The sequence below is a fragment of the Lepidochelys olivacea genome (genome assembly GCF_965140295.1).
Source record: "Lepidochelys olivacea isolate rLepOli2 genome assembly, chromosome: 3".
Taxonomy (NCBI): domain Eukaryota; kingdom Metazoa; phylum Chordata; order Testudines; family Cheloniidae; genus Lepidochelys; species Lepidochelys olivacea.
This window is the reverse complement of record NC_140413.1, coordinates 111917465-111932641: the sequence shown is the minus strand read 5'-3', so window position 1 is coordinate 111932641 and position 15177 is coordinate 111917465. Positions and strand designations below refer to the sequence as shown.

At 40.4% G+C, this 15177-nt stretch overlaps 1 protein-coding gene across 1 annotated transcript in view; it reads right to left on the bottom strand.

Moving 5' to 3' along the window:
- Nucleotides 1–1135: 1135 nt before the first annotated feature.
- The window catches only part of RAB32 (RAB32, member RAS oncogene family), a 58131-nt gene continuing 44089 nt past the window's right edge, over nucleotides 1136–15177 (bottom strand). The window contains exons 2-3 of the mRNA XM_084624621.1: nucleotides 8797–9074; nucleotides 1136–5764 (exon numbers count right to left, since the gene is read on the bottom strand). Of these exons, the coding sequence (XP_084480747.1) occupies nucleotides 5615–5764; nucleotides 8797–9074 (428 nt within the window). The 3' untranslated portion in view covers nucleotides 1136–5614. The remainder of the gene's footprint in view (nucleotides 5765–8796; nucleotides 9075–15177) is intronic.

Sequence of the window (15177 nt, the reverse complement as noted above, 5' to 3'; positions counted from 1 at the left end):
TGCTTCACTGGATGGTGGGGACAGCAAGTGAGCCTGGGAGACAGGATCTGTATCCTTCCTTCATAGACAGGTTTCAGAGTAACAGCCGTGTTAGTCTGTATTCGCAAAAAGAAAAGGAGTACTTGTGGCACCTTAGAGACTAACCAATTTATTTGAGCATGAGCTTTTGTGAGCTACAGCTCACTTCATCAGATGCATACCGTGGAAATTGCAGAAGACATTATATACACACAGAGATCATGAAACAATACCCCCTCCCACTCCACTGTCCTGCTGGTAATAGCTTATCTAAAGTGACCAAGTTGGGCCATTTCCAGCACAAATCCAGGTTTTCTCACCCTCCACCCCCCCACACACAAACTCACTCTCCTGCTGGTAATAGCCCATCCAAAGTGACCACTCTCTTCAATGTGTATGATAATCAAGGTGGGTCATTTCCAGCACAAATCCAGGTTCTCTCACTCCCTCACCCCCCTCCAAAAACCACACACACAAACTCACTCTCCTGCTGGTAATAGCTTATCAAAAGTGACCACTCTCCCTACAATGTGCATGATAATCAAGGTGGGCCATTTCCAGCACAAATCCAGGTTTTCTCACCCCCCCACCCCCATACACACACAAACTCACTCTCCTGCTGGTAATAGCTTATCTCCAGCTGGAAATGGCCCAACTTAATGATCACTTTAGATGAGCTATTACCAGCAGGACAGTGGGGTGGGGGGGGGGGGGTATTGTTTCATGGTCTCTGTGTGTATATAATGTCTTCTGCAGTTTCCACGGTATGCATCCGATGAAGTGAGCTGTAGCTCACGAAAGCTCATGCTCAAATAAATTGGTTAGTCTCTAAAGTGCCACAAGTACTGCCTTCCTTCATAGAGTAGAAGGAAAGAAAGTGTTAGTGTCCACCCCTGCCCATCCTTCCTCCCATACATGCAGTAGCTGAAGGGCAGAGGTGTAAAAGCTGCTCTTCTGCCCATACATACCCCAGCCCCTTTCCATTCAATATAGGGCCCTTGCCCAGATAAGGCAGTGGCAGCAGCTTAAGTAACTCACTCCAGGAAACATTTTGTATGCACGTTTATTTGAGGCAGTGAAATAGAACTTGAAATGTATTCATACTAATACATAAAGAGCATAAAAAAGGATTTTAAGCAAGTCTTTGTACTGAAGGAACAGTATTATTTCAGGTGCTGGTAAAAGAATCCAAGGTAGTATGTGTTAAAAAACCATATATATATATGTAGGTACCCTAATTTCTTGGTAATGCATTTTTTAATACAAGCCACAATTGATAGAGGTTACCAAAAAAACCCACATCCACACTCCATCATTTTCATACAGATCTTTATAAACAGACATTGATTACACAGGCACAGCTTCTTTAAATTGTCTTAATTATATGCCAGATGAAAATTGGCATGTTTCATATTTTCAGTGTACCAGTCTGTCCACAGTACAGGACTTTCATACTCTGTCAAATAATGAAACTACAATTGAATACATAATTTCTCTCAGACATTTTGCTATACCATGTTCCGTACCTATAAGAAATACAGACCCAGAATGTTCTTGCTTTTGTTATTGTGTCCAGGGAGGCTGAAGTGTTCCCCTACTGGCTTTTGAATGTTATAATTCCTGTCAGATTTGTGTCCATTTATTCTTTTGCGTAGAGACCATCTGGTTTGGTGCCCCTCTGCCATGTACATTTGCTTAGAGACTGTCCGGTTTGGCCAAAGACTTAAAAGTGGCAATTCAACAACAAAACACTTCAAAAACAGACTCCAGTGAGAAACTAAAGAACTGGAATTAATGTGCAAACTGGACACCATCAAATCAGGCCCGATTAAAGACTGGGAGTGGATGGGTCATTACAAAAACTAATTTCCCCATACCATTACTCACACCTTCTTGTCAATTGTTTGAAATGGGCCACCCTCATTCCCATACAAAAGTGTTTTCCTCCCTTGGTATTCTACTGTTAACTGAATTCTCATTAGCACTGACCCCCCACTTGGTAAGGCAACTCACATCTTTTCATGTACCATGTATATACACACACACACACCCCTGCTACTGTATTTTCCACTCCATGCATCCGATGAAGTGGGTTTTAGCCCACAAAAGCTTATGCCCAAATAAATTTGTTAGTCTCCAAGGTGCCACTAGGACTCCTGGTTGTTTTTGTTTATTATATAGATTCTCAAGGGCTGAGTTGCTGCCCTTGACTCAAGGCATTGAAGAAACCTAGGGATTATGATTTAGGATGGAGGTGATAGGTCAAAAAATGAACTTCCACTCAGTTCATTTAGTCTTCAATATGTCCAGAAGTTCAGATTTTCCTACTTCATTCTCTTCCACAGTTAAAGTGCTTCTCAAATTCCCATACTGAAAGCTCACTCATTACTTTAACGACTCCTACATAGAGAACAGTCATGGTGGCTGGGCAAATTAAGGTTTTAAAAATAGGATGCCACAGCTGCCTTAGACCATACTTTGTGACTAAGAACCAGGAAGACTTTTTCCTATCTCTACCCCCAAATAAATTCAGCATCTTAGAGAGTGATACATGACTGAAGCCTGGATACAGCTTTAACTTCAGATAAGGATAAAGAAAGTATGAATTTCTCCAAGATTATTCCTGATATCTGGCAACTAGATGGTCAGATATCTGTCCACCTAAGATTGAACATAGTAAGTATGCCAGTCTGATCATTTCATTAACAGGTTTATGGTAAGTTTCCTAGCTTTGGCAGTGTGAAATTTAACAGGGACCTGTGATTCAATTGTTTCAACAGCAACTAAATTCAGTGGAGACTGCTTAGGAGAAATCTGGGCATGAGAACTTTAAGAATTGTGTTGCTGTGTCTACACTTCACTTAACCAATATTGCACTTTAATTTTACTGTTGCATTTCACAGAATAAATATCTACTATTTGAAAACTACTTTACTATAAAAGTGACCAGTTTGACAGAAAGAAAAGAGGAAAACATTTATACTTTTCCATGGACTGTTTCTTCACTTAAAGTTTTGAAAGCTGAAGAGATTTGTTGAGGGTTTTTTTAACATTTAAAATAAACTGACCTTTTAAACAGGTAATAGTGCCAGTTATATTAATAGATTTGTCAATTTGACAGGTTCAAGCCATTAATGAACCAAGTTAGTGTAATATTGCATATATCCAGTGATTGATAATACACAAGACCACATAAACAGAAGATTGAAGATTGGTTAAACAGATACTCAGATATTGCACATAGCAGCCTACTCAAGCAACATGAACTAATGGGCCAGTGTACATCTCTGATGACTGGTTAAAGCACTTTGGTTTTTGTACAGCTATAATTAGAACCAGAGTTCTTGCATGCTCTGATAACTCCCATGATAGATGGCATGCCTCCACCCAATATTCTGTTTAATGGCTAAACCTTAGCAAGCAGACAGGTTTTATAGGCATGTTTGCAATTTACAGAACATGCCAGTGTTCTAAAAAGAGGATAAAAGACTCCCACATACTAACTTTAATCAGTTTGGGGAAAATAGCATTGCCCGAGTGGACTATGGCACGAGGGGAAGGGAAAAAGTATTCTTTCAAAACCACTTTCCCTTCAGAAAGACAGTCTACAAAGAGGTAGCCATGTTTTGAATTTTAAGAAACTTAAGTATAAGCTACTTTAGCCTACTTTTCAAGTTTGGTTAATATTACATATGGTAATTTTAAGTGTCTATCTTAAGGTAAAACAGGAAATAAGAAGAGGGAGTTTAATATGGCAATGAATGGAGCAGAATGAAGGAAAAATAGTTTACAGACTTCAGTGAGAATGCATTGTTTTGAGAGAAACTGGAACACAAACAACACACAAGAGTCTTATTTCACACAGGAATGACGACAGTGTGCCTGAATTGTTTTATTTATTTCTTAAAAATAAAGAATTTATTTGTATGCATCTCATTAAAAAGTAGCTTGTACTTATGTACACTCACTTTAATAGGCAAGTATGGAAGACAGTGCATCTAACTGTGACACATGGATAGGGCTTATGACCTAAACTTTAACAATGTCAGACCAAGCAAAAACAAGAGAGACTTCAGGAAAAAATGGCAACTAAGGTGCAACATGTGGCAAAAAACCAGCCTCCAGAGCCTGTTGAGAAAGCAGGAGTTCCATTTAATGTAGGATTACCACAATCACTAGATAAATGAATCCTTTTCACCAGCCGTCCTGCCCCTCACTCAATTCCTGCCATATTCATGAGTTGCAGAAGTCAAGACTTCACATAACCAGCCTCCTAGGAGGAGGCAAAGCAAGATAGGAGTTTCCTCACTTGAACTTTTAGCATTCAAAAATATTTAGGTATAAAAATTGGTAACACATTTTCCATTTACACTTTGTACTGGTGAATTACGTGCAGCATGTGTTTTTATAATTAGTGAAGGCCTTTGTAATAGATTAACAACTATATCTGAGTGATTTAAAAAACCCTTCAATTTATCTTGGGATGCCTCTGAGGCCTCCCTCTTTTCCATGCGCTACTAAATCAAAAGGTATTCCAAGACCAAGGTCTGAGTAATTCAAATCATTCATCTAGTCATACTGTATGCTACTTTCAAAAACCAGTTTAAGACAAGTAACCAAAACTAGAACCTTTTCATATATTGGCAGTCCTCTCCTGGATGAAGTTAAAGCTAGTATCTCAAAACATTAGTGTATGAACTATTTCTGGTCATTCGTTTTAATATGTGCACATGGGTGATGCTTCCTTAGGTTATTTTAACTGGGTGCACTACACTAGGAAAAACCTGCTATTTGTGCTGGAATGTGTTTTACAGGTTCAAACTGGTTAACAGTATTTGAAGTAAAATATTCTCAGCTAATAACTGGAGATGCACTTGCTAGCATCTGTATCACTGCAGTAGCCATGTCACATAGGACACCTGGGTTTCCCCTCCTGTTCTTCTGACTTGCCAAGTGGTGTGTTTATCTTGTATTGGGGCTTAGTGGCAAAGTCAGGATGGGACCTCCTGCCATTGCTCAGTTATCCCTGTCCAGTTCAGGAAAACATTCACCTGCTCCAGGAGAACTGTAGTTACAGGGTCCTCACATTAGGGGGCAATCAACAGGGACAAAATAGTAGGTATGGGAAAGGAGGCAGGCAGGCAGCAGTGGGAGGTTATAGGTATAAGGACACTTGTGGCAAAGAGGCAAGTGCTTATTTCAGCCACAACTTCTGTCAAGAATGACTACTGTTCTGGAATACACCACAATATTCATCCTCTGAACTAACACCTAGCCTGGATACACGTCATACTGAATGTCGTCTGTATTCCTTTGAGGATAAAGTGTAAACACCACCCTCCGTTTTCCTGTCAGAAGAAGGTAACCAACTCCCAGACACAGCTGCTCTTTTAGTGGAGAATGAATGATAAACCCAACACATTTTCAATTTTATACAAAAAGAAACTGTAAACACCCCAAAATACCACCAATTCAAAGATAACCAAACCCCTCACTTGGAATGTCCTTAATGCAGCACCATAGCAGCAGTCTGATCTAAGGAACAAGAGTCTTGCTGCTCATTCTGTCGCATTTACATGCAAGAGTAAAGGTAACATTAGCAACACTGTGGTTTACTGTCCGCTCTCAAGGGGTCTGGGTCCAGTTTTAGTTTGCTCACATCATTCTCTTCATTAGGAAAGCTTTTGTAGTTGGCAAGGACCTTTTCCACCAAAAATCGAGCAGCTTCATCTATGTTGATGTTGTCCTAAAAAAGTTGTGAAAGTTTAAAAAAAAAAATCAGTGATCTTTTCATCAACAGGTTATAGTCATACCTGCCTATTAAAAAAGGTTGGCAAATGCTCTTGTAGAAATTCTTTGTAACTTGACTTAGGCAGCTCTGATAGAGTTGAACACATTGCTTAATATTCCTGCCTTAGGTGAAGGCTGCAAGTTCTTTAAAGCATGGGAAAGATTATCTAGTTTCACTGTACATTCCTTATATAGAAACTGATAGATTCACCTAATTTGATGAAGGGGACACTCTGGCCCACTTTGTGTACAATGAAGGTGGACAGGTGCTTTACCTGGAGGGTCTGGTTCTGAAACATGGGTATTGTAGAGAATCTATAGGAATCTACAGAAATTCCCTAATCTGTAGAGGGAAGGTGGATAAGATAGGACCGAATTTACTGCCTCAGTGAAATGATGAGAGGGGATCCAGTGACTTGGACATTGCCTATTTCAGTTTAAGGGAGCTGTCCCAGCAGACCCATCCGATTGTTCAAGCAGACATAAGAACTACAATTAGAACCAATATCCAAATAAGAAAACTTGGCATGCTTTTATCCAGGTCCTTGCCTCTCCTGCTTTGAAGAGAAAAAAATAAGAAAAAAAATAAGCAATGTGAACGACAGTCAGATACCGACAAGGGAATCACTTCTCAACCATACTGGGAAGTTGGGATGGAGCAATGGTTAATTGACAGACGAGGATAGTCTGTCTTGGTACTTTTTGGGCCACAATGAAAATCCATTGAGCAAAGCATACATCCTTTGAGTTGTGTGTTTAGAACTGGAAGATATGCAAGATACAGGGCACAGTCAAGCTTGAGCAAGGAATCTTTGCTGACTTCCCTCACTTCATTTAAAATGCAACAAGAAACTGGGTTTGAATTGATGGATTGAGGGATACAAATTAGTATCCAGACACTTGGTTATAAATAGATTTGGGGTGGTGGAGAGGGGAGAGATGTGGAAATAAAGGATTTGAAGTGAGAAAGTGACTAAAATGGAAGCTTCCTAAAATGAAGCATTAGAATATTAACTTGCCAGAGATTTTACGGATGGCTCTCACCATTTAAGTAGGATTAGGAAATAAACAGAACTTTAGAATAAGTGGCCTTTGTGATTCACATTAGGCTGCCAAACACCCTCTGGCATACCAGCATGCATGCTGCCAGGTATTTACTTGAGTGGCTTTTTTGGGCCATTTATTTTATCTTGCAAATATTGCAAGATGAGCTACAATGGCTAGATGGCAAGGCTATCCATATTCTTTTTAAACCTTGCCTAGTAACCTCAATGTTTTATATACCATTATCAGTAATGGCATTAGAAAGACCAAATATTCAGTCTTGCATGCTCAGAGGCCTTAAATGCTGGGTTTTATAAAAGCTCAGAAGTAAATTATATTTTACATTAAGGAATGGCTTTGTTATTAACAAAGAAAACTAAATACCTCCGTCCTGTATTATGAAGGCTTCTGCAGGTGAAGCCCAGCTGGACTCCCAGGGCAAGGAAGTCTGCCTAAAGGCAGGCTACAATGGTGCAAGGTACCTGTAAAACTTTCCTCCTGCTGATTGAGTCTGCACTAACCACCTGGGCCAAAGTAAACCACACTAGCCGATTGATGAAGGAGCTTGGTCAAAGCATTCAGAAGACTAGCCAGTTCAATGTGTGATCTGTACAATCAGCATGTTCCGTGGGGAACCCTGACAACTATCCTGGCACAGTTCCCCTGAAAGCAAGTTGCAGCGGCTCTCACTGCAACACGGAGATGTAATTTGCCAATCAGTGCACCAACACGAGCCCATACACTTGCACAGGATGCATTTGGCTGTGACTGGTCACAGCCAACCATGTTCTGGGGCTGTAGGATTAACTTTGTACGAGAATACGCAAGCAAGCACTGCCTGGAGATAGGGGCAAATATGGAATTCCCCTTTACTAGACTGACCTAGATGTCTACATGTACATCTTGAGGGTATCAAAAATATCCCCACTTGTAGCTCATCTCAGAACCTTAAATACAAACGTATTTGGGAACAAGTCAGTTCTCAACTTGCTTTCTAAGATGGGAATTTTTGATTAGATTCTCTTGGCAGAGAAACCGAATGTGCTGTACTTACAGCATCAAAAGAAGGGCAGCTGCTGTAAGAGACACTAAACCTTCAACTCACAGTTTGGGTAGTAACTGCAATTTATGCATTAAAAAAGGTACTATCCAGAGAGATCTAAAAAGGTTAGGGAGGACTAACAAAATTTATTTGTCTCTATGGTGCCACAAGGACTCCTCGTTGTTTCAGGGGAACAGTCACCCATAATGGAATTTCCAGCTACAAAGATTCTGTTTAATCTAAGACACAAGAAGCAGGGCATTCATCATTACGCCAGCAATGCAAGTTTACTGTAGCAACAAACTGACAGGCAGCGTTCTTGCGTTATCAAAGTCTGTTAATGTTGTACAAGGCATGGACTATCTTGCCTAAACTATTGTAACCTCTTTCCTGGACTCTTCCCACCTCCTTCCACTGGGTTTGCTTAATGCAATCATCTCCTCTTTACTTTCAAAGCTCTCCATCTCTGCTCTTACTTAAGGTGTACCCTTCCTCCTCTACCCAGTCTCTTCTCAGAGGAATCTCTTCCCTTCCCCCATTTTTCACTTCTTTTCTCACATGCTGGCTGCCTGGAACAGTCATCTCACATTTATGTCTATTTTTCCTATGCTGACTCAGCTCAGACAGTTGAAGGGGAAGTGGACAAATAAATGGAGGGAAGCAAAGGGGCTTTGTGGTTTAGTGCAGTATATCAAAGGATCAAGTAGGCCAATAGCCTTCAGAATTCAGACTCTGAGTTAAATCCTAATATGGATGTGTGGATTAAGGGAGAGTATGAATTCCCTTTGGGAATTCACTACTGCTAAACTGTGGAAAGCACTCAAGTACTATAGTGATGGGCTGCAAAGTATTCACTTAACAGAACTTTTACAAGACTATCCTTATTTTTCAGGAATGCTCACCTTGGCAGATGTTTCAAACCACCCAATAAAGCCACCTTCTCTGCAGAACTGGTCCATCTGAGAGGGATTCTGGCTGCCATCTTTTTTCTGGTCACACTTGTTTGCAAGGAGAACTGCAGGGATGGGGCTGCCATTTGGAAGTAGCACTTTACTGTCCAAGTCGTGTTTCCACTTGGAAACAGCTTCAAAAGTGGAGCCTCTTGTGACATCGAAGACCACAAGAGCACCAACTGCCTCCTTATAGTAAACTCTTGTCATGTTACCAAAACGTTCCTGGCCTGAAAGAAACAGAGCAACAACTTTACCTTTGTTTTGAAATCAGCAAAAGCTATTGATATAAACTGAAGTTATCCCAGGTAGATAAAAATTTTTAAAACCAAGTTTATCAGATTGATACATCTGACTCTAGGATTAAGTACAAAATTATAGTTAGTTATTTAGGTAAACTGGAGAAACAAATCCACTTGTGTTAAATCAGCATACACAGACCATTGCATAGATATGCAATGCATACCACAGTATGGTACAACTGTTATAAGTCGATGACTGCTTAATATCAAACCATTTGTCAATAGTCATTGGTAGTGGTTTTTCTTAACTCCTCTTTGGAGAGCTGATAGCATTTCCTAGGACAAAAGCAATGCCCTCTGAAGTGTCACTGGCTTGCCAGACCTACACCAAGATGTTTCAAATAATTTCCTATGACTTAAGTAGTATTACACCTGATAGTTGAACAACAGATTTCAGAGAGCCCACATTGGACCTACAGAGCGCTTCAATTCAGCAGCTAGTTCAATAGTGCATACTATGACAGATGTTATGGACACACAGTATCTGAGAATACTGTATCATTTTTATGAATGCTATGTATATCTGTAAGAGCTAGAAGTTCTATTCTAGCTCCACAGAGGAGTTACAGGAATTTCCAGCAGGAATTGAAGTCACTGGAATAATTAATACAAATCCTTAGACTAGTAACCAGTCTGGTGATGCCTCAGTCCTGGAGGAACTTACGTGTGCGGCTACCTTTAACCAGGTCAAGGAACTGTAATTCACCAGCCTGACAGTGGAGAGGGACACTTCCTCAGTCCAAGACCTGACAGGATGCTATGACCAAGGGTGACAGAATCTGCAGAAAGGGTAAGAAGTACTGCAAAACCTGCCAAGGTCTCCATTTCAAAGATAACTTGTCAAGCAGTCAGTCATTTAAGACCTGCATATAAGCAGTTTATTATGATGTTCTCTCATGCTTTTGTTCTGAATAGATACTTTGTTTTATGAAGGTTGGCTGTCACTGCCCTGAGGAGAACAGGGCTGCAAGTGCTGAACTGAAGTCAGACTTACTCAGGTGATCAGTTAATTGGAGCCCAAACCCCAATCTAGAAAGCTATGGGATCCTGCTCTGAGAAAGATCTCGGACCATCGCCTAATGCCCTCAGGGAAGCCATGAAAAAGGTCAGAGGTACAGTTATGTTGAGAATTGACACATACCATATAGTAACGGTAGAAGTCTCCAGTTCTTCTTAGGGAATCAGACTGGGAGGATGAAGTGTATGTAACAAATATTACCCATCCCTTTTCCAGAATGAGACAAGTACTCAAGAGGCATTTATTACTACCAAGAAGTGGCTAAACACACAGCATTACAGTGAACCCATTTTTAATTTATGGGCCATTTTAAGTTTAAGCCTTTTCAAACTCATCTCTGGAATGCCTTCTAACAATTAACTACTTCAGAGCATTGAACAAGGAACCACACCAAGTTATAAAAAAAATGTAAGCCTCTTTTGAGGGTTAGAGACAGGAGAACAGAATCCATTCAGACTTCAAATCTGGAAAGCCAGATAGTGGCTTTCTATATAGTGGAAAGCCAGTTATGCTAGCTGTTGTCACTACTGCATCCCTAAAATACTAAAGACTGCTCACCTTAAAAATCACTAAAGGAAGTTAACTACTAAGCAGAAATATTTTAGTAATACACTTGTATGCACTGAGACTGAAGCCAAGTTCATATTTTTTAATTTCACTGCTGTGTGGAATGGTGTCCCTAGCCTCTGTTTGTCAGAGGGTGGAGATGGATGGCAGGAGAGAGATCACTGATCGTTACCTGTTAGGTTCACTTGCTCTGTGACACCTGGCATTGGCCACTGTCAGTAGACAGGATACTGGGCTGGATGGACCTTTGGTCTCACCCAGTATGGCCATTCTTATGAAAGCATAAAGCCTAGAAGCATGCTCATAATAGTCTGGCCATGTTTCAGTGTATGGTATATTACAAAATGCTAGAATATCCATGAGAAAGTTGGGCATGCTACGTGAATATCAAAGTGAGGTTAGGAAATTCAACGGGGGGGGAGGAGAGAGACACCTTCCGCTCATATTTCTTAAGAAAGAAAAAGGAGGACTTGTGGCATCTTAGAGACTAACAAATTTATTTGAGCATAAAGCTTTCATGAGTGACAGCTCATTCCATCGGATGAATGCAGTGGGAAATACAGTGGGGAGATTATATACACAGAGAACATGAAACAATGGGTAACATTGTTTCATGTTCTTTGTATATAAAATCTCCCCACTGTATTTTCCACTGCATGTATCCGTGGAGTGAACTGTAGCTCACGAAAGCTTATGCTCAAATAAATTGGTTAGTCTCTAAGATGCCACAAGTCCTCCTTTTCTTTTTGCGGATACAGACTAACATGGCTGTTATTCTGAAACCTGTAATATTTCATAGTGAAGGTTTTTTATACCATGCCCATCCCGGTAATCCTTTTGAACATACAGGATTTGCTTAATGCAAGCTCTTCTAATATACGAGGTAGTTAAATAGCAACTACGCTATTGTCATCTCAGGAACATATTTGTAAGTGCTCAGCAAGCAAATCTCTCTGCCTTAACTTTTTTGGGTAAAGGAGACTGTTTAGCTGACTACAATATGTACTTCCCAGCAGAGGTAAACAAATATTAGCAGTACTCCACAACTCGCTACATAGGAGAGTAACTAAAATAGTTTCACGCAGCATCAAGTCCTTCTAGACCAGTACCCTTATTTTAGTAATATCTGTTCTTTAAATGTAATCTGAGATTTTAGGAATGAACCTTTCTAGGACAAAAAAAGGTGCCAGCCAAGGAGTTGCTAGAATCTGGAGTCAGCAATAACTGATGGAATACCCCACAAGAGCCATTTAATCGGAGCGTGAAATGTTTTAACAGGAATAAAATAAGCTGTACAAGCCTGATAAGATACTTAACATACTAAGTAAATCCATTTGGTCATGTCTGAATATCAGTGAGAGCAGAGTTTTCTGAAGCCTTCATGATCTATCTCAAACTTTGAATGCAGAGTAGCTTACCTTCCAGTGACTTACTGCAAATAATCCATCCATTTCCCTGGCTGGCCATTCCCTACTATGACCACCCTTCACCATTCCTTCCACAATAAATCTCAATGTTACTTTCATCTCTATGTCTAATGTGAGACAAGTACATAAGTTTGCATCTAATTTCTGACACCAGGGTCTGCTTCTCTTCAATAATATTTCTAACGTAGTCTTCCCCTATTCCCTCCCTTCCAGGAAATACGTAAGAGCCTTTGCCAGCATTTAAAAAGCTTCAATTTTCTTGTCAGCATTAACTTTCCCATGATTCACATCCATATGCCAAAAGTTACGCTTCTCACCAGTTGTCCCTTCATACATTTCAAGATGCCATTTCCCTCCTCCAAATACTTTCAATGAGGCCGCAGCTGAGTGAGCGATCCCAGTCTTTTCAATTTCTCTGCAATGGTTCCTGGGTTGGAGACAAGTGATCCCAGATAATTTACTGCCTCTACAGCTTTGTCTGTTAATCATGTCATCTTGCTTATTAGCAGTTTTTCATTGCATTCAGAAAGATTCCATATTCCTCACCAGTTTTACACACTGACATTGTTGCATTGCATCACTGGGTTGTAGCAGAAAGCGTTGAGTGTCATTAGCAGATCTGAGGTCAGTTAAGAGGCGTCCACCAGTAGAAATCCCAGCTCCTTCCACTTGGAAGGTTTGACAACGTTCTCATAACACATTCTGTGCATATAGTAGAGAGGGTCGGGGACAAAATATATCCTTGTTTCACACCCTGACAGTGGGTGATTTTTCCACTGGGTATCTATTGCTGTTTGCTGGAGTCCCCATGACCACTAGTATGTTCTAAAGACAGTCATGTTGGACAGTATGAAACACTTTGATTAGTCAACGAAGCACATGGGTGATAATACACTCTGCATTCTGTAAATCATGTGATAGATATTTGCAATTAGGTCATGTGCCTTGGCCCACTCTGAAACCAGCCTCTTGTGGTAGTGGTTCTGCTTCTATCTCTCCCCCTCCCCCCACACAATTCTAGATTATATAGAGCAGAAGTTCACTCATGTGCTATATCAAGGCGATGGTACAATAGTTACTGAATGGAGGTGTCTTTCTGTCCTTATCAAAGAAAGGCTCTTCAGCCAGTCCCCGAGTGAGTCCTACATCATTGCCATATTTTCCAACGTAAGTACTGCATTGGCCAATCACCGAACAATTCTGAAGGCACATTTAGCCCTGGTGCTTTCCCAGGCTTCATTTTCAAACAGCATGAATCACTTCCTCTCACAGGATTGATTGTCATCCTGTGTGATGACTGGCTGTGGTAAGACATGCAGATTGTTACAGTAACTTCTCCACTTGTGTTTACTATCACCCTCAGTGAGAACTCTGCTGTCACACTGTTATTCTGTTTGATAGAGGCGAAAACCTTTTGGTAAGAAGTCTGACCACTGGACACAGATTTTGTATTACTACTTCTTATAATTCTGAAGTTCCATACATTTTGCCCTTATAATTCACTTTGCTTGTCTAAATGTAACTTTGAATCTATCTGCTCAATTCCTTGTATTCCCCTCCCAGGTTCTTCCAGTTCCAAGCCACTCTTTCATTCTTCCACCAGCTCAAACACCTTCTCAGTTAACCAGGGTGCGGTCAAACACTGACTTCTTGGAATAGGTGGTTTTGGCAGTGCCAAGCATAGTAGTTTTTGTTCTATTCCAAAATTCACTGGGGTTGTTTTCACCCATGCTGATCCCTCAAACCCACTCTGGACAGAAGTTATATAATTCTCATTGATTCTGGAGAAGTCCAAACTCAGTGGACTTGTCAAACATTATAAGTTTTAATTATGTTTGAAGCTAACTGCTGATTGTCTGACCCACTTCAGATTACATGCACTCTGGGAAAATCTTTGTTCATTGGCCATTTGATCTCCAGAACGGCTATAATATTAGAAAGTCAATTTGGTTGTGTCATACTATCAGGTGACCTCCATGTGCGCAGCATCTAGGATGTTGGTGAAAATGGTGTTTGTAATGAACAGGTGATTAGAGCAGCAGAATTCAGCTAACCATCTTCCTCTCGTTTTGTGAGCAAATACTAGCAGCACAGAAATACAGTACAGGCATATTCCCTTATCTGGGAGCAGGGCAAAGAGCTAAGAGGGGAGGACAGTTTGACCCTTTTGGTATATTAAGAATAACGGATATTGACTTGCTCCTTTTCAGATGTCACATCAGAAATAGAAGCAGGATCTTTGAGCAAGATAGAAGGAAGGAAGTGGGAGTCTCAAAATACATGATCACTACATAATCCCAACCTCAAATAGCTGCAGGCAAGACAGTCAAGCAAGATGTAGGGCATTTCCAAGAAGAGGACTGAGTGGGGAGAGATGGGGAGGTTACTGGTAAACCAGGGAACTGTTTAGCCTTCCTGTACTGAACACAGGACGAGTGTAGCAACATTAATTTGCAATCAGTGAGGAAAGCAAAGTAAGCAATGAGAATTTATAAAGGAGGTATTGCTAGAACTGAACCAGTACTAAAAATGAATACTAAGCTAGTGACCCCTAAAACTGAATAAGCTACGTAATACATCACCTTCAAGAGATTTATTTTCTAGCACACTTAAAGGTGACATGTGCTTCACTAAAAAAGGGTACATGTTGAAAACATCTTGCAATGCAGTTGTGAACTTTAGACCAGACAGTTTCATTAAAACACCAGGAAAAGGAGCGAGGAGCAGATGAAGGACATGGGTTATAGATCTGGTTATGCAGATTGTCCACTTCAGATTGCATACATGGTGGTACAATTATTTTAAATGTGAAACAACGTTAACATCTGAGATACTGCACAAGCAAAATTTAATAGCAGTTTAAAGCCCTAATTTGAGATCAGCTATTCTAAATAGCGATGCTTTTCTGAATGAGGTACAGGAAGAGCTATGAGCTATTTTCATGAATCAGAAAGTGCTCTGGGAAAGGTAAGTGGCAGAAATCACAGCAAGAGTTAGTCTGTGTGGAGCAGGGAGCTTG